This window comes from Castor canadensis, chromosome 7 (assembly GCF_047511655.1).
Source record: "Castor canadensis chromosome 7, mCasCan1.hap1v2, whole genome shotgun sequence".
Classification (NCBI taxonomy): domain Eukaryota; kingdom Metazoa; phylum Chordata; class Mammalia; order Rodentia; family Castoridae; genus Castor; species Castor canadensis.
The window spans coordinates 49,924,640-49,945,082 of NC_133392.1; the positions used below are offsets into that span (position 1 = coordinate 49,924,640).

General features: G+C 37.8%; 1 protein-coding gene across 1 annotated transcript; it reads left to right on the forward strand.

The window, feature by feature from the left end:
* The first annotated feature begins 452 nt into the window (after nt 1-452).
* Cisd1 (CDGSH iron sulfur domain 1) lies at nt 453-20,107 on the forward strand. Its single transcript, XM_020179201.2, has 3 exons — nt 453-616; nt 8,277-8,482; nt 19,410-20,107. Exons 1-3 carry the CDS (start codon nt 589-591, stop codon nt 19,497-19,499), a joined length of 324 nt encoding a protein of 107 aa, XP_020034790.1. The 5' UTR covers nt 453-588; the 3' UTR covers nt 19,500-20,107.
* The last annotated feature ends 336 nt before the right edge of the window (nt 20,108-20,443 follow it).

Genomic DNA, 20,443 nt, shown 5'->3' on the forward strand with positions numbered 1-20,443 from the left:
GCACACCTGGAGCTAAGACAGATCTAGAATCGGTCTAGAATGGGAGTCTTATCACCTTGTGAGTCCGCCACGGGCATCTTACATGAAAACTGAACTTGACCTTGCATGTAAAATTAAACCAGAACTGAGCAGGAAATTTTTAGGTAAAAATCTCAGCTGTCTGGCTAGGTCAGTTGTGTCCCACTGGCACCTGTCCTGGACCATCAGAAACCCACACACCTGGAAGACATGGAAAACCCGGCCCGGATTGCCGAGTCGGCCCCGCCCCGCAGCGCTGAGCTGCGCAGACTCCGTGGCTGCTTCGGGTTTCCTCCCTCCCGCCCCCCCTCACTCCCCACCTCGTCCCCCGCCCCCTGCTCCAGCGGCTGTCAAAGTCCGGAGTTGAGACTTCCTCACGGCGGGGACCCGCTCCACGCATGCTCGGCCTCTGCTAGAGGCAATCGCGCCCACGTGCCAGCCCGCCCGCGCCTGCGCGGTGGCCCCAGGAGCCGGTGCCCTTAGGACGCCTTTTGCAGCTAGCTTGATTTCGGCCGTGCTCACCGGGGTGGTAACGGCGTCCCGCGCGTACGCCTTGCTAGCTACGGCGCCATGAGTCTGACTTCTCACTCCGTGCGAGGTGAGGCGGGGCCCGAGGCTGGCGGCCTGCGCACCCGCGGCAGCACCGCCGCTTCTCCGCGGGGTTCGCGCTGCGCTCCGCGCCTGCGGGTCCTGTAACCTTGAGGTGCCCAAGGGCACGCGCTCCGGCCGTCTGCGGGTTCTGGGCGGGACCGGGGAAGGGGCAAGGTAGGGGACGGCGGGACGGACGGATGATGGACAGATGGTTATATGGATAGTGTCAGCAGGCATCCGTGGCCTGAAGCCGGCGATGCAAACATTCTCCCAGCTCTGCTCCACGTTTCCCCTAACCAGCAAACCCCAAACCTAAGGATGCGGCTCTTGGCCTTTCCGGTGCTCCCCCAAAATGCTTCTGTGGCCTTAAGTTCCAAGGCCTGGGAAAAAGGGGAACAAACTTGCTCCTTCTTATCACGCTGAAATCAACGTGGACCAGAAAGCCCATTTCCTGCGATCCAGAAGTGGTGCGTGACTAATCACATCTTAGTTTTGCAGATTTTCTTTTTTAAGGTGTAGAAACCCAATCCTAAATCTTTAGATTTCCCTGTTTTTTATTATACCCCTTCCTTGCATCTGGCATTTGGTGGCAGCAGCCCAAAGAGAGGATTGAAAACAAGTTCCTTGATCCTTCAGCTTTCTGTCGTCCTTCCCTTGTGCTAGTACCTAATGTTTGGGAAAAATGCTTTGCAAAACGTCCAATGAAAAATGGACGAATTTATAAAATTTGTTTAATGTGAAGTTTCACGTTATAACCATTGCTGTTGGTATTATAATTGTTAATCCACTATTGTTTATGGGCCACGTGATATATGTGTTTCTCTTCCCCGGTATAAAATGCCACTCCCCATGGTTTGGTTACCTGTAATTGTAATTGAGTTAATGTAAAGAGATTGTCCACAAGTTAATTAAAACTAGTCTCATTGGTTTATTCAGTACATGTTATCACCTATAGTGCCCGGTTCTATAAAAAGTTCCTTCTAACTTAAGCCCTAATTTTGTAATGCAATGGTAGATTCCATAAACTGGAGAGTTCTTCTGTTAACAAAATTTACTTGGCAAATGGAGAAAAAATAATGGCATTTCTGAATTACTAATTTTTAAAAAGGTGATGATTTGCAAAGGTTATCTATCTCAAAGCATACTCATCTTTAGGCTCCTTATTTAATTACAGGCACCTTGGTGTGTTTAAAATTAGAGATGTTTGTGTTTTATTCTGTTTTTTTCAAAAACTATTTCCTTTCTGTTTTTTTGAGACAGTGTCTCAATGTGTAGCACAGGCTGTCCTCAAAATTGAGATCCTCCTGCCTCAGCCTCCCCAGCGCTTGTTCCACCACACCTGGCAAAACTATTTTCTTGGGAATAAGACTATTTAGTAAAATAAAATGTTCCTGTGACTTGTGGTGCAGATAAGCCCCAAAAATACAAAATGTGTTTTTGTTTAAAATATGGGGTCATTTTGTGTAAATGGGCACTGAACTCTTATTTTGGAAGCATACTCTTGAAATAGGAGGTAGGTGAATCCCTAGGATTTCTTATCACTATCTGCAAGCTAATCTTTCCTGAAGTCAAGACAAGTTTTTTGAATTCAGTGGCAAGTTTCCCATTAGTTGTCTAAGGAATACAAGTCGCTTAGTGAAATGGTATTAGCTTAAACATGAAGCAGTCAGCTTTGATATAAGGCATAACTGCTTTTTATTTCAACCCTTATTTCATAAAGGTTGTTGTAAGGGCCATGGGGAGAGGCCCAGTGGCTTTATAAACTCTTAACAGCATCTTCCTCCTCCAGTATAGTGGCAGGCAGAGAAGGTTGGAACAGAGAATGTCTTGGGAATTTACCTTTTAAGGTTTAGATCTCATAAAAGTTTGGTTCTTACTGTAATTTAGTTGGAAGAATACCAGATTTTCCTCACCCCCACTTCCCCCAAAAAAGTTTGATTCTACACTCATTTCTAAACCAAATCTATTAACTCCTATGAATTGAAAATCAGTTTCGGTCTTTTAACTTAGGAGAGGATCATGTCTCTTCTTAATTAAGTGAATTTATAATTATAAAGGGCTTAGGATAGTTTGTGGCATTAGTTAAGTGCTACATATCTTAAAAGTGTGTATACACATGCAGAATTCTTTATATTCAGGAAAAAATAGGCAGGTTATAAATAAAAGTAATCCGGGATCAGGCCAGGACTGAGTTAGGGAGAGGCAATAAGAATAAGTGAGCGAAATTAAAATCTTGGGTCACTGTGATGGCCCTTGCTACCAATTTGATCCAAAAGCCCATTGGTTCCCAGTTTCTAGCAGTAAGTAGCCTTCACTGCCCTTTCCGTCTCTTGTGATTCTTCCTCATACCAATAAATGACCTTTCTGAATGCATCCTGCCACTTATTACCTACAAAACTCACAGAATCTGCTCCCATCACTAACCTTTTCCCAGGTAAGAGATTAACTAGGCTCATTCTGTCTCCATGTCCTTCAAGACACCATTTCCTTCTCTTTTGACTCTCAACTTTAGCCCCTTAGATAGCTTTATTCTCTTCAGACCAAAATCATTCCTAATTCACCATCTTAAAAAAGAAGCCAACTAAACCAAAAATTGTTTTGAAGATTTCCTTAACCTGCCTTTCCCTCAGATCATTTTTTTCATACTTGGCTTTACCTCCAACTTACAAAAAAAGATTTATCTCTCCATCTGTGGAATGGATTACTATCCATTCCAAACCCTGGTCATTACAACACATGTAACCCAAACTTCATGTCATAAATTCTTCCTTTGTGTTTTTTTTTTTAATATCCTGCTGTATTTTATTAAAACTAATCATTTACAATTCACTTAACTAACATGGTGGTTCAGTAAATTCATCGAGTAATTGAAAATAACCATTTAGTTTTTTCACCAGGCACCGGTGGTTTATCCTAGCTACTCAGGAGTCAGAGATCAGGAGGATCTCAGTTGAAAGCCAGCTCCGGGAGAATAGGTGAGGAGACCCTATCTCGAAAAAACCCTTCACAAAAAAAGGACTGGCAGAGAGGCTCAAGCGGTAGACCCCCTGCCTGCCTAGCAAGTGTGAGGCCCTGAGTTCAAACCCCAATACTGCTCAAAAAAATTTTTTTTTTCTTGAAAGCAATATGCAGATCATACTGAGAGAAAAAGAGATACCTCCTGTGGGATATAAACAGTAAATAAATAACGAGGGGAGTAGAATTTGAGCTATAGGTGAAACAAGGTTGGCCATGCGTTTTAGAACCAAATCAGGGTAAATGAACCCACTTCCATATTCCCTGTATGTTGGAAATGTTCCATACTGATGTTTTTTGAGGGTTTTTGTTGTTATTTTTTAATCTCAGGGTGTAAATTGTAAACTTCAATACAGTTGGTTAAGAAGAGGGCAAAGAGCAATGCAATGGTAGGATGGACAGATGGAATTACAAATTAAACTAATCACCCATTATTCTTTTTGCTCAGCTAGCATTGAATGCCATGGTTGTGCCGACCTTGAGAATAATCCATTACTAGCTCAGCTACAAAAATCTCAGGGAGGGATGAGTTTCAACGCAGCTCCCCTCCCCCTTCTGACCTAAGGAACATTCTGATTCTGTGGCAGTTGACAGTGGTAGGTAAGGGCAGTTTGGGGCAGAAAAGGAGCTAAAGGAAAAGAAGAAGGGTGGGGTTTCTAATTGAAAGCAAAGTAATCCTCATGGTAAAGAAAGACTGAGGAATCAGTTGTAAATAAGGGTGTGAGGTTTGGGGCCATGTCCATGTTTTCTCTATGAATTTCTTTTGGGAGTGAGAGAATGGTACTGAGGTTTAACTCGAGTCTCCCGCTTGCTAGGCAGGCACTTCTACCACTTGACTAATGCCCCCAGCGCCTCTGAATAATTTTAACAGAGAAGCCAAAGATATACAAAAGTAGGCCAAGGGAAGAATGGAGAATGAGGGGGTAGGATATTTAGGAATGTTACCTTTCTCTAATTTTTCTCCTTCTTTAATGGGTTATGTGTAGGTAGCATTATTAAGCAAGGTTGGGCCGGATAAAGTATACCTGGAGAAATGTCCACAGAAAGGGAAGTGGGGATAAACAAGAAGATGTAGAAATAATACTCTAGATTTTGGGGAACCACAGTCCTGACCCAGTGTCTGAAAGATGCCAACTGAAAAACCTTTAAAAGTTAGGTCTTGGTAAAGTCCCTTTTTTTTTACCTCTGGGATTATGGTTATTCTTAATAGGCATATACCTATCAAGGACTGAATGTTACTTGGGTTGTGTTATTTGTTCACATTCTCAGGTCTTGTGTTCTTTTTCTGTCCTAATTGTTGATTTTTGTGTCTGTTATCATTTTTGTCTAGTGTATTTTCCTTTTCCTTCTTTTTCCGGGATTGCCAGTGGCATTTGCAGCTTTTTGCCAGAAACAGCTGATTCAGGCCACAGTCGTGAAATGATAAAATAGCAACATTTTTTTTAACTTGTGGGAACTCTTAACATTTGTCTTTAATAATATTAGAGAATTAGAATTTGGTAAGGATGAAAAAAATGGACATGTTTTTTTCTTAAGACCTTTTCTAGCTGTGATTCTAAAATACTCATTTGGAGCAAATACAAAGCTATTTTTCTGGGACACATACGGTCCTCCGACATTTATTTAGGATCATAAGTGACCCTTCCTGGGTATGGATCAACAGAGTCCATGTTTTGATTATATGTGGAACAGCCACTCTTGGGTAATACTTACAGTTGCACCATTTCTTTAAGCTATACCTGTAGTGTTGCTTCTTTTTCACATTATCACTCTTGTTTCTGCCACCATCAAAAAATCCAGGAGAAGCCAGGTACCCATGGCTCACACCTATAATCCTAGCTATGGGGAGTCTGAGATTAGAAGGGTGACAGTGGTAGGCCACCCCGGGCAAATAGTTCTAGAGACCCTCATCTCCAAAATAACCAAAGCAAAATGGACTGGAGGTGTGGCTCAAGAGGTAGAGCACCTGCTTTGTAAGTGTGGAAGACTGAGCTCAAACCCCAGTCCTCAAAAAAAATCCGGAGATGTAACAGCTTTTTTGTTTTTCTAATATCACCCTAGGCATTTACCTGGTAATGTGAGAAAAGAGAATAGAAGAGATTCTCTTAACCTATTATAACTTTCACATAGAAATTTGTATAGATTCCTTTTATGTCATGAAACATTGATACTACCCAATTGTAGTTGTTCTTTGGATCTCAGGACCTTTTGCAATATGTAGGCAGCATTGAAATAAACAGATCAAAGGATATGTTGCGGGGTGTGGCTTAGTCGTAGAGTACTTGCCTAGCATTCCCAAGGCCCTGGGTTCCATCCAGCACTACAAAAAAAAAAAAAAAATTCATAATTACCTAAAAAGTCCGCTGTAATGAAGATCAACAACATTTAGGGAGTTGTGTTACTTTACTCTTTTGGGATATTAATCCCTTTTAAATTTATACTAAAGACAGCATTCAGCAAACATTGTTGAGCATGTACTGTGCAAAGTAATATTATAGTCCATTTTGGAGTCTTGCTTGCTGTTTTTATCTTTTTGAATCAGAGTCTCATTAGGTAGCCCAAGCTAAGCTTGAACTCCCATCCTCTTGCCTCTGTCCCCCAAAAAGTAGAATTGCAGATGTGTGCTACCATACCTGACTTATCATTTTATAATATGTACATTAGCTACTCAAAGTCCTTTTCCATTAACTAAGTGATTGCTGTAGCTCCTGACATTGGAACTGTTTTCTCGAGAAAGTCCCACGGTAAATGATGCATCACAAAGGAAGATAACAGCACAGCGCCAGTGACTTATGCCTGTAATCCTAGCTATTCAGGAGGCAGAGATCAGGAGGATCTTGGTTTGAAGCCAGCCCGGGCAAATAGTTTGTGAGACTATTTTGAAAAAAATCCATCACAAAAAAGGGCTAGAGGAATGGCTCAAGATGTACCCAAGTTCAAACCACAGTCCTCAAAAAAAAAAAAAAAAGGAGGAAAATGATGAACAAAGTTGCAAGCTTGCCATCAAGTAGCACTAAAATTCAAGAGAAATCTGCATGAAATGTGTATTTAGTAAACAGCCTGTGCTGAGGCCAAAGGTTTGAAGCTGTCAAATGACCTAACTTGTTTTCTCAGTCACGCAGCACCTAGGAAGCACAAAAACATTAGTTAATGTTTACTTTAGGGGACTTTAGCAAGGAGGAATGGAAATGTGGTAAGGTAAACAATCAATTTTATAAAAAACAAAAACAAAAAACTACAACTGTAGTTGAAAATAGAATTTACAGAACATACCAATTAGAAACACTTGATAAAAACTAAATTATTAGATAAACTAGAAGACCAAGAAAAAAGGGATGAAGTGTGAGAATTATGGTTCCTTTTACATTTTGGAGTTTGAGTTTGAGCTCCAAGTTAAGGCCACAGTTAGGTATGGCTGTTGGTCACATTAGGAAGATAAGAAATTTGACTCAATAGTATGAATAAGCCATAGGGTTAATTGCTCTTACGTGTTTTTGTTTGGCCTTGGAATGTGTTTTTTGTACTTATCTCTCTAGGGCTTTATTTGATAGTCTGGGAACTTATTTCAGACACTGAAGATCTGACTCAGGAAGTGCTGGGAAGCCGTCCAGCGTGCTTATCCTGACCCCTGTTCACCATCTTCCTGCAGCCCCCTCCATGCTGGAAACAGACAAATCTTCTTTGAGGCTGAGGCTGAGGCTAACCAGACTATGCAGAACTTTCTTCTCTCCATCATTACCTTCAGCTGGGGGCATTGTTAAGCACTTGGGTTTCTAAGGATTTCTTGGACGCAAAAAAAGAATAAATAAATGGCCTGTTAGTTAAGCAAATTTTTATTATTATTAGAAAGTAAAATGATAATCTTTGAACTTGGCATGAAGTTTGTAGGGAATTCAGTTAATCATCTATTTGTAGATAATAGAAATTTAGAATTTATTAAATGAAGATAGAATTATATTAGTCACGTGTTGTATGAAATTAGTATATTCCGACCTTTATTTTAATAAACACATTGAAAATTTAAAAAAAAAGACTTTTGAATGACTTTGCAGCCTAGAAACCTATATCTGTTTAGCATTGAGTGGTTTTTTTTTATAGGTTCCTTTTTTCTTTTTCTTCAGATACTAATTCTGTTTATAGTCATGTCATGCTTTATAAAGTACTTGCAGTTGAGTTTTGATAAGTGGAATAATTTTGAAATCACTAAGGTACCTTGTTATTTAAATGAGCTTTCATGAATCATTTTGTTAACATAATGACCTGATTTTTTTTATCATGTTTGTAATCTAAATTTTTAATTTTTAGCTTTTATTTTTTTCCTTTTAAGTGATACCTGCAGGCTCATAAGTTATTTAAAACCTATTTATGAATATTTCAAGAAAGATTACTAAACCTTGTTTTTCCTTCTCTAGAGAAGGAAAAATAATCTTTGTTTTCCCTTTCTGTCATCATGACTGCCTTAGTTATACGGGCTGTGGAAAGTCTAAACAAAGGACTAGTGTGCCAGTATGTTCTGGTTATTTTGTTAACATCAGAAATCTTTGATTATTGGGCTGCTTAGTACTCAAAGTTGATTTCCTGAACATTCATGTCAGATAATTAGTGTATATTTTGGTTTTGATGATTATTCCTCTTTTCCTTCCCTGCACCAGTTGAATGGATTGCAGCAGTTACCATTGCTGCTGGGACAGCTGCACTTGGTTATCTAGCTTACAAAAGATTTTATGTTAAAGATAATCGAAATAAAGCCATGGTGAACCTTCACATCCAGAAAGACAACCCCAAGATAGTACATGCTTTTGACATGGAAGATCTGGGAGATAAAGCTGTGTACTGCCGTTGCTGGAGGTCCAAAAAGGTAAGGAAAATAAGTCCTTCATACAGTAATATTTTTAATATAACATTTCTTTTTAAAGTACTCTATCAAACTTAAATTACTAGATACTGTAAAGATATCACTTTTTCTTTTTTCCTTTTTTTTTTTAAATTCTCTGTTTTCTATACACTTTTTTGAGGGGCTCTGGGGTTTGAACTCAAGCCTTTGGGCTTCCTAGGCAGGCATTTTAACACCTCAGCCACGCCTCTAGCCCTGTTGTCCATATACTCTTAAGAAATACGGTTATCAAAGTATATAACCACCATACAGTAAAATTACATCTCATCCTCATTGGGTTTAGCTGAATTTAGCCATATTCTTATCCAGAAAATAGAGAAAAATCTCTTAGGATGTTTTCCTAAAGTGGAGCTTAGCTTCCACCATCCATCCCAGAAAATGGGAGTGTATAGTCTGAACACAAAGAGAAACAAAAGAAGTAAAGTCAGGTTTTCTTTTACATTTTTTCATTGTCATATTATTGTTGTACTAGGGGTTTGTTGTGCCATTTACAAACGTTCTTAGTGTATATCATGGTTGAATTCATCCCCTTTAAAATCAGGGTTTTTGGGGTTTTTTTTTAGTTTTTGTCTTGTTTTTTAGTTTTATTTGCTTTTAAGCTCTGGATATTATAACCCATTTTAGAAATTTCAAAAGAAAAATTTTTTTTAAATTCCCTTTAAATTTCTTGTTGGTAAATATCCTATGCCTTCTTTCAGCTGCAGCTCCTCTAGTTAAATATCTTAACAACACACAAGTCTTAAGAATCTTTCTTTTATGAGTATTTTTTGTCATACTTCCATGTGAAAGTATCACCTCTGATACCTGCAGGTATTAGACATAATGACAGCTAATGATCCAAAGATGGTAGAATCTTTTCCCCAAGTTCATCTTGAAAGGATCTGTGCACTGAATGACTTCAAATGTCTGATGTGTGGTAAGAAAAATGGTGTAAACACTGTATGTACTGCCATTATTACCATTCAAATAAAATAGGTGTCATAAAAAATGATATTAAAAGGTCCAAAAAATAAACAGTACAAATAATGTCTGACCAGAGAGTACAGCTTAGAGTGCTTGCCTGATGTGTATGAGGTCATGGCTTCGATCTCTAATTCTGCCAAAAAAGAAAAATACCTGTTTCTGAAAGGACGTTATATTGGAGGTTGCTTTGCATGATGTAGAACCATTTTCATGAATCACATATCACAAATGTAGAAAAAGCTGCATACTACATTACTACAAAGTGTATTTCACTAACCCATGTTTCCCAATATGATTAATGTTGTAGAGTCCAGTGATACAGAGCTTATATCATTGTGTCTCCAAACTTGCTTGATTAGCATATGCAGTATGAAAGAAAAATGAATAGACCTATTACACACATTGTTCCATAAGAAGAGCACTATTTATTTGGAACGTGGGATTGTTAGTAAGTCCTCAGAGGGTTCCTAGAAAGTAATCTCGCAATAATATTCCATAGACTAGACTGGTTGATTTTTTTTTAAAGTTGTGCTTATAGTAGGCTCCATTCTTGTTGCTCACTATAATATAGAAAGTAATATGTCTAGAAATTGTAGAATTTCTATCAGAGTTATAATAGCCTGTTAGTCAATGATCATTTACTTCATGAGAAAAAAATAGTGAAACAGGTGTTTTAGATATGTATAGTAAATGTGCAGGTGGTTTAAATAAAAGGAAAAGTTTACGCCATGGACTAGAATTTTCTGGGAAAGCTTAACATACACTAAAGAATGCCCCTGAAAACACCGGAGGTATATGAGTAAGTTGTAAGTACTGGGGACCCTTCCTCAAAATCTGCAAGGAAGGACTCATATGAGGGAAGGTGGGATGGATGAAGACTCAAGTGTGGCCTGGCACCAGCCTGTCTTTCCTTCTCTGAGGAATCAGTCTAAATGGAGGAGGATCTTGAGTGCCTGGTGTGAAGAATTTGCCCCAGACATGGGAAAGAGGGTTCCCTGGAAGGAATTTCAGACATACAATTATGGTACTTAAATCAGGGTGCTAGCTGTGGAAATGGAGAAAAACAAATACATGAAATATTTTGAGGGGAGGGGCAGCCAAATGCAGTGACTTGTGCATGGAAGACTGGGGGACAAACACTGAAGCACACTAAAGCATCCAAACATGCAGTTCCTAGAAGAGGATTATGCCATTATCAGAAATAGGGAATTCGGGGTGAAAAGCCAAATTCCAGGACACTTTCAAAGAGTGGATGTGAGGTGACAGTTGAAAGGAAATGTACAGCAGATGATCCTAAATGTGGGAGTAAAGCTGAGACATGGGGTTGTAGATAGAGATCAGCAAAACTGATGAGTCAAGTATAGGAATGCAGCCGATCCTTGGTCTAATACAGATCGAGAGCTAAGAATGAGATCTGAAGAGAATTCTCTATTTTGGAAAGAGCAACGAGAGTCAATTAAGGATTGAGATGGAACAGGCCAGAGGGGTTAGAATGAAATTCAAAATATGACTTCAAAGTGGAAAAAGGAAAAGTTTCAAAGTTTTGGTACAAAACATCAGCTTATGCAGAGGCAACCAGGTGAAAAGACCTACTGTAAAACTGTTGGATTAAGTAAGTAAGCAATCATTGCCCTTTTGGTGTCATTACAACAGAATAATTAGACAAGAGACTGTTCCAAGTGGGATAACATGTGAATTGCTAACTTAAAAAAATGCTTTAAATGTGAGCATATGTCAGTAGATTTCAATAAATACAAATAATGAACAAAAAGAAAAATAAGGTGACTGCTTGCGTGAACTCTAATGTGTGACTTTGAGATCAAGCAAAGAGTGTTTCTTTTAATAAGGTTTTCCCAGAGGGTAAAGGATCCAATAAAGTAAATGCAAACTTTCTTCGACTAAGATCGCAAGTATTTCAGGAAGAATCACAGATGGACATAAAGTAGTGGTTTAAATGTTTATGAGACTACAACTCAGCAAAACATTCCAGGATTATTATTTCATTTTATCATTTAGAATTCCAGATAGTTAGACTAGGGACTGTCATTTCCTGTACATAGTCTTCAAGAGAAGAAATGTCAGACAGTTGTTTTATTTTCGATTTTCTCAATGTCTGTTTGGGGGGACGGGGGTCCTTTTATGTCATTTAGTAATCCTCTTTGCATCTAGAATTTGCTGATTATAAATGTTCACTGAATCTTGGGCACTTATTTATTCCTGCCTGAAGCAATTAAGGATTCATTTTGAATATTATTCAAGTTAATGTTTATTCCTATTCTTCAGACACCTTTGGAAAATCCTCCCATTCCTGAGGTCCCTAAGGTTGTCACACAGTTGCCAAGTCACAGACACCTGCCAATTCACCAAAGACTTATAATTAATACCCTTGTTTATATTGAGTTTACATTTCATTATTTTTCCCTCATTCAAACCAGTTGTATTAATGTAATAAAATCTAAATACCAGTCAAAAACTGTTACATGGGATACAAACTTTATTCACTTCTAGTCATTCCTAAGGTACAATCACCCATACCTAAGGAATCAGATCTCTTAGTAATATACAGAAATTATACTTAAGACACTCCATGCCTCCTCTCCTTCCAGGCTTCATATGCTCTTTGCTGTTTCAGAAGCTGGCCTATTTCACACAATAAGGCTGTCCATGTTTTAGGGAAGAATGAAAGGAGCCCATAGAGAGGAAATAATGCAAGTGACTTCAGGGAAAGGTACTATTTGAGACAGTGCTGTCTTTGTTGTTGTTGTTGTTGTTGTTTTATTCCATTTTGTTGGTTTTTTGAGACAGGGTCTCACTCCATAGCCCAGGCTGGCCCGGAACTCTCTGTGTAGCCCAGACTGGCCTCAAATTCTCTGGGTTCTCCTGCCTTAACCTCCAGAGTACTGGGATTACGGGTGTACAGTGATGTATTAAAAGAGTGTGGATGGAAATAAGTAATAGCATAGATGTGAAAATTTGCTTTAAAAGGAAGAGATGACCTTCCTGTCAAAACTAGAAAATAAAAACTTTTGGTGTATTAGGGAAGAGTATTCTGGATTTCCATCTCCCACCACTTCAGGCGGTATATAGAATTACTTTTTTTTTTTAATTTCTTTTATTCATATGTGCATACAATGTTTGGGTCACTTGTCCCTGCTTCCCCCTGCCCCCTCCCTCCCCCGCCCCCTTCGCTTCTCCCCAACCCCCTCGCTTCCAGGCAGAAACTGTTTTGCCCTTATCTCTAATTTTGTTGAAGAGAGAATATAAGCAATAATAGGAAGGACCAAGGGTTTTTGCTAGTTGGGATAAGAATAGCTATACAGGGAGATTCCTTGCATTGCTTTCCTGTACATATGTGTTGCATTCTAAGTTGATTCTTCTTGAACTAACCTTTTCTCTAGTTCCTGGTCCCCTTCTCCTATTGGCCTCTGATGCTTTAAAGTTTCTGCATTAGTTCCTTTGCACTGAGGACATCAAATGCTATCTTGTTTTTTGGGGGTTTCTTACCTATCCTCATACCACCCTTGTGTGTTCTCGCCTTATCATGTGACCAAAGTCCAATCCCCTTGCTGTATAAGAATCAACTTAGAAAGTAACACATATGTACATGGATGCAATGCTAGGAATCTCCCTGTATAGCTATCCTCACCTCAACTAGCAAAAACCCCTGGTCCTCCTTATTAATGTTTATACTCTCTCTTCAACAAAATTAGAGATAAGGGCAAAACAGTTCCTGCTTGGAAGCGAGGGGGTGGGGGCGTGAGGGAGGGGGTGAGGGGAAAAGGAGGGGGACGGGGGAGTAATGACCCAATCATTGTATGCACGTATGAATAAAGGAAATAAATAAATAAATAAATAAATAAAGTCCACATATGAGGGAGCACATAGGATTTTTGGTTCTGGGCCTGGCTAACCTTGCTCAGAATTTTGTTCTCCAGTTCCATCCATTTACTTGCAAGTGATAAGATTTCATTCTTCTTCATGGCTGCATAAAATTCCATTGTGTATAGATACCACATTTTCTTAATCCATTCATCAGTAGTAGGGCATCTTGGCTGTTTCTATAACTTGGTTATTGTGAATAGCACTGCAATAAACATGGGTGTGCAGGTGCCTCTGGAGTAACCTGTGTTGTATTCCTTTGGGTATATCCCTAGGAGTGGGAATGCTGGGTCATATAGCAGATCTATGTTTAGATTTTTAAGAAGCCTCCAAATTTTTTTCCAGAGTGGTTGTACTAATTACATTCCCACCAGCAAAGTACACATCCTCACCAATACCTGTTGGTGGTGGTGTTGCTAATGATAGCTATTCTGACAGGGGTGAGGAGGGCTCCTAACCTGCTTGGGAGAAATAGAATTACTTTCATTTGTAGTTTTGAGAGTTTTGAATTATGATTTTTGTTTTGTTGGTGGTGGTGGTGATGATAGTAGTCTTGTTTCCCTTTTTTAGGACGTATGTGAGAGCTAGAAAACCTGCATCCTATTAATGGTTTAGAAATGAGTTGTACTGAATCCGTTTTGTCTTAGAACCAACATTCCAAATGTTGGCTAGGTTCCTTGGCAGTCCACAGAAGGACAGTCTTATAAAATCTTAATTTCTCTTTGAAAGGTGGTTATATTGTATCCATTATCTTTATGTTTTATTAAATTAAGAACCTAAGATCAGTATAAAATGTCAAATACAGTTTTCTAAGGTAGTCTCAAAGCTCTCATTACTTTAGCTTTCTTTAGAATGTCAACCAAAGCAGTCATATTTCTCAGTTTGGTTTGTGGCTATTAGCCAAAATAACTCCAGGCAACTTCTTTGGAATATAGAATCAAAATTCTCATTAAAAGTACAAAGTTTCAGCCATGTGTGGTTGTGTATGTCTGTAATCCGAGCACTCAGGATGCTAAGTGAGGAAGATCTTGAGTTCAAGGCCAGATTGAGCTATATGGAGAAACCCTGTCTTAGCAAAAAAACAAAACAAACAAACAAAAACCTGACAAAGTACAAAGTTTAGGTCTAGCATAGATAGCTGGAGTATCTATTTCTATTTTAAATCACCTTAAAGACAGATATATAATGGGCTGTGGAGTTCATTAAAAAAAAAAATCTTGTATTTTTTTATGGAGACCCTGAGATTGCTGCAGACTCTGAAGGCAAGGATCTCTGGTGTTTTCCTGTTGAGCCTTATTCTTTTATCTTCTCACCCTCTTTCTGCAACTTAGACACTGGCATCCCACAGTGAATTTGATGGTACACCAAGTAAATTAAATACACCTTCAAGTCTTTTTTGTTTCAGTTCTTTGCTTGTCAGTTTAACAGATGTAAGAATTTGAGATGTAAATTTTTAACAAATTTCAGAATAGAAAAGGGCTAATAAAATTCTCGTGTTTTCATTACATTATTATTTGACACAATAACTACTGTGCTTCCTAGGTATGTTTAAATGCACATATCCACACAATACTTGTTTCCTCTTGCATGAAATGGTCAAAGTAAATAAAGCAAGGCAGTTCCCGAAAAAAATTAAATTGTTACGTAATTTGCCATTTGAATTTTAATGGCAAGTAATTACCATTCATTCATTTATACTATATTGAGAATCCTGAATTTCAAATTTGTTTCATTAACATGTACAAGATATTAAACTCATAGTCCTATCTTGAAATTGCTCGTTTTGGCTTTTGATTGGGAAAAAAAAAGCTTTAATCTTTAACTTAAAATGAGAAATCACTACATATATGATCACAAGTTCGGACATGGTTATGACTTAAGGCAATAATTCCTGGGGTTAAAAATAATATTTAAAAAGTTCTACTAAAAGACATCTGTGTCAGGAGGACCTGGTTTTGATCCCCAGCACCAATAAGAAAAAAAAATTGTTAACAAATGGCTAGGATCTGCTACTCACTGCTCTTTGAAGAAATATTTATTTTTGTTTGCAAGAAGAAAGGCCAATTTCAGTTTCTAGGCAGAAGTAAATTTAGAAAAAAATATATTCTATCTTTAGATGTGTGACTTTCTTACATTTTATAAGATTTTTCTGTGTTTCAGTAAAGATTTCTCTCCTGTTATTGATTCTATCTGTGGAAGGAAGTAATATGAGAAGGCATTAGTTTTTCTAGAGATTAAAAAAAATTATGCCATTTTAGTAAGTTATTTAGAAATTTCATTTTTCTTAAATGCATTTTATAACCTGTGCGGGTAAATACAGTGAAATTATTTGAATGTGCTGTTATAAAAAGGAAGCATTTTACAGTGTAAACTTTATTCTTACTATAAACTGGCTTGTGTTTGTTTTTCAAACATAATGTCACTTTGAAATGCTTTACTGTAGGTTCATTTTAGCTTAATTTTTATAGCCTCCTTCCTCATCTGTGCCAAGAAAAAATTGAAACGTTGGGTTCGTGTTTTTGCTACAAGGATTTATTTTTAATACGAATATATTGCATACCACATTTTACTGACCAAAAAAAGAAATAGTGTAAGCTTTTCATACATTTTGTTTACACTGCCATCTACCTCAGGATAAAATTTACATCTGAGAATATAAGATATGCTGATACCTTGAGTTCTTCTATAATTTTTAATTATTATTATGTCTTACAATTACATACAGCTAATAAAGTTAAAGTTGGATTTCCGTAGCATCAACTAAATACTATTCTATAATCTTTTTTGTTTTGTTTTGTTTTGTTTTGTTTTGGTGGGGGCTAAGGGACTGACTTAGGACTTCACGCTTGTAAAGCAGGCACTCTGCCGCTTGAGCCACACCTCCAGTTCGTTTTGCTCTGGTTATTTTAGTGATGGGGTCACTTGAACTATTTGCCTGGGCTGGCCTCACACCGCAGTCCTCCTGGTTTCAGCCTCCCAAGTAGCTGGGATTACAGGTATGAGCCTCTGGCAATCAGCTTTATTTTAATCTTTGGAGAGAGGCTTTTGGATAGCATAGTTAAGCGTGATCAAGTTTCAGGTGTCTAAAATTATACTCCCTTCACCTAGCAATGAAGTGATTAGTTCCCTAAATGGCAGGACTCTTACTTGCTCTTCTAAACAGATTTCCTCAATGCTGCAGTGTTCCATGTACTGAACAGTGAAGCTCTAGCTTCTAGAGTGTAGGTGCATTGAAAATATCAAGAGTAATTCAAAATGCTAGTTCTCAAGACTTGATGTTAAATGTAAAAGATAAAAAGCATAAATATTGAAAGAAATTCTGAGGAGTCATCTGAACCATTGAATTTATTGTTTGACAATAAGAAGGATATATATGCAAAAAAACAAATGATGTCCATAGAGCAAGAGTATTCAGATATGAAAATAGTTTTAACCATAACAAATACATAAAATAGCAGAAATAATCATAGACTATGTATGAGACCTGAAGATTAAACTGTAAGAGAAATAAAATATGGGAAAAAATTATCAAGCTTATCTGTAATAATAAGTAAAGTTAGCAAAGAATGATGGAGGAAAATGAGTTCTAGCAATACTTTTATTCCCAGTGCAGTAAACTAATCAATATGATAACAGCCTATAAATAGATGCTTTTTTATGAAGAATTTATTTTGATAAAATTATGAATAAAGCAGCAGCCTCTACTAATACTGAAGTAAGTGGATTTTAGAATGGTATTTTGCAATGTATACTCAACAGAATACTATAGGATAATGGACATCAGAGTGAAAAGTGTCCAGAGAAATTCTGGATTAAAAATATTTTCTTAGAGCACAGCTTCTTTAAAATAAAAATATGTGTTATGACTTGAAGAGGCTGTATAAATACCTGTTTTTTAAAAGAATGAAAGTAAATCAATGTCTTCCAAGATTCAGCTTTTTAATAACACTTTAGTGTACATTTAGAACTTTAGTTTTGTCCCTTTGCCTCCCACTGGACACAAAAATGTTAGTTAGACCTAAAATGTGAAATCGTGAAAAGGGATAGAAATTGGAAACATATTCATCATGTCTCTTGAAGAAAAATTCTCCACAAATGGTATTAAAAATGGAAATATTGGCATATTTGTATGAAAGTGTAGAGAAACTAAGGATATGAAAACTAAGAAAATGGAAAGGTTTTGGGAAAAGATTGCTGCAAAAGAGATCAACAAAGTGGCCACATAGAAATTGATTTTAAATGAATGAATGAGAAAATCTTACAAATAGGACTGGGATACAGCTTGAACAGATCACTTGCCTGGCATGTATTACGCCCTGAGTTCAATTTTTAACAAATAAATACGCAATAGACACAGTACACTAGGAACATAACTAGTAAGTAGACATGAAAAAGGTTTTCAGTATTTATAATCAGATATTTCAGTGAGATTCAAGTAATGACATGTGTACTATACACAGTTGATTTCTTCCTCCTGATTTGTGTATTTATTTTACATAGGCTCTTTTTTTTATTCATATGTGCATACAATGCTTGGGTCATTTCTCCTCCCTGCCCCCACCCCCTCCATTACCACCCAGTCCACCCCCTCCCTCTCCCCCTCACCCCCTCAATACCCAGCAGAAACTATTTTGCACTTATCTCTAATTTTGTTGAAGAGAGAGTATAAGCAATAGTAGGAAGGAACAAGGGTTTTTGCTAGTTGAGATAAGGATAGCTATACAGGGAGTTGACTCACATTAATTTCCTGTGCATGTGTGTTACCTTCTAGGTTTATTCTTTTTGATCTAAACTTTTCTCTAGTTCCTGGTCCCCTTTTCCTATTGGCCTCAGTTGCTTTTAAGGTATCTGCTTTAGTTTCTCTGCGTTGAGGGCAACAAATGCTAGCTAATTTTTTAGGTGTCTTACCTATCCTCATATCTCCCTTGTATGCTCTCGCTTTTATCTTGTGATCAAAGTTCAATCCCCTTGTTGTGTTTCCCCTTGATCTAATGTCCGCATATGAGGGAGAACATGCGATTTTTGGTCTTTTGGGCCAGGCTAACCTCACTCAGAATGATGTTCTCCAATTCCATCCATTTACCAGCGAATGATAACATTTCGTTCTTCTTCATGGCTGCATAGAATTCTATTGTGTATAGATACCACATTTTCTTGATCCATTTGTCAGTAGTGGGGCATCTTGGCTGTTTCCATAACTTGGCTATTGTGAATAGTGCTGCAATAAACATGGGTGTGCAGGTGCCTCTGGAGTAACCTGTGTCACAGTCTTTTGGGTATATCCCCAAGAGTGGTATTGCTGGATCAAATGGTGGATCAATGTTTAGCTTTTTAAGTAGCCTCCAAATGTTTTTCCAGAGTGGTTGTACTAGTTTACATTCCCACCAACAGTGTAAGAGGGTTCCTTTTTCCCCGCATCCTCGCCAACACCTGTTGTTGGTGGTGTTGCTAATGATGGCTATTCTAACAGGGGTGAGGTGGAATCTTAGTATGGTTTTGATTTGCATTTCCTTTATTGCTAGAGATGGTGAGCATTTTTTCATGTGTTTTCTGGCCATTTGAATTTCTTCTTTTGAGAAAGTTCTGTTTGGTTCACTTGCCCATTTCTTTATTGGTTCATTGATTTTGGGAGAATTTAGTTTTTTAAGTTCCCTATATATTCTGGTTATCAGTCCTTTGTCTGATGTGTAGCTGGCAAATATTTTCTCCCACTCTGTGGGTGTTCTCTTCAGTTTAGAGACCATTTCTTTTGATGAGCAGAAGCTTTTTAGTTTTATGAAGTCCCATTTATCTATGCTATCTCTTAGTTGCTGTGCTGCTGGAGTTCCATTGAGAAAGTTCTTACCTATACCTACTAACTCCAGAGTATTTCCTACTCTTTCTTGTATCAACTTAAGAGTTTTACATAGGCTCTTTAAGGAAGCCTACATAAGGTAGCCAAGGAAAATCTAAGTTAAGATGTGTGTAAATTAAGCATCACACCCCACCCTGCCAAGCATAATTCTGATTTGGGGATTAGCTGTCTCACATTCTCTCTTTCCCTTCCTAGTTCCCATTCTGTGATGGGGCTCACACAAAACACAACGAAGAGACTGGTGACAACGTGGGACCTCTGATCATCAAGAAAAAAGAAACTTAATGGACAGTCTTGATTCGGCAAACCTGTGTGTCATGATGTTACCTGATTGTTTAATTAGAATGATTGCTGCTTCTGTCAAATTCACCTCCCCTGGGTTCTAGATGTGGTACATTGCAATCCTCAGCTTTCACATTCATGGTATTTGCCTTACTTGTTGAAACATTGTGGTGCACATTTGTTTAAACCAAAAAAAAAAAAAAGAGAGAGAAAAGAAAAAGGATAAACCAACCTCATGGCCTGTGGGTTATTTTGGTCTTGTAAGGATCCATTTCTTTAAAATAATGATCTTAGTATATAGTTGTATCTTGCAGTTAATGAATTAAATTGTTCTCAAAATCATGTATATGCAGATTGTACTTGTAAGTTTGAAAGAAAAAGTACCATCTTTTCATACTACGTAGTTAACCTAGAAAATAAATAGGGTGTGATCAAGCTACACTAATTTCTTAATACATTCTAGGAAAAACCTGTTATAATCTTGATTTTATTCTTGACAGTGGTAATGACACTAAGAAAAGTATGGTTTCTGTGTTTTCAATCCAAATGAACTAAGAACGCCATTCTATTTGGTAAGTCAGTAAAATCAATAATAAAGGGACAGCAGCTTCTTTCGGTTCATCTTCATGGGTATTTACTTTGTCCGTTAAAGAAATCAGTAGTAGAGTTTTAGATCACCGTGATAGTAGAGCTAAAGTAGTCATGAAGAAAGTCTTGAAATGTAGTGTTCCAGAATTCTAGCCCAAAGAGTGGCAAGCACTTAAACTCTGAAGGCCTAGAAGGAAGAGGAGCATACACATTCAAGTCTCTTGATCACACACCCATGACGGAATGGCAGTCACAAGGATACATCAAAGGCATGAGAAGTCCTCTGGATAATTAAGTGCATGACTTATACCAGCAAAGAAACTATTTTAGGTAGAAAAAAATAATTATATCATCACAGC

Coding starts and splice junctions, on each gene's coding strand:
- Cisd1 (XM_020179201.2), top strand. CDS start 589: ATGAGTCTGACTTCTCACTCCGTGCGAG. Junction 617..8,276: donor GACTTCTCACTCCGTGCGAG/GTGAGGCGGGGC, acceptor TCCCTGCACCAG/TTGAATGGATTGCAGCAGTT. Junction 8,483..19,409: donor GTTGCTGGAGGTCCAAAAAG/GTAAGGAAAATA, acceptor TTCCCTTCCTAG/TTCCCATTCTGTGATGGGGC.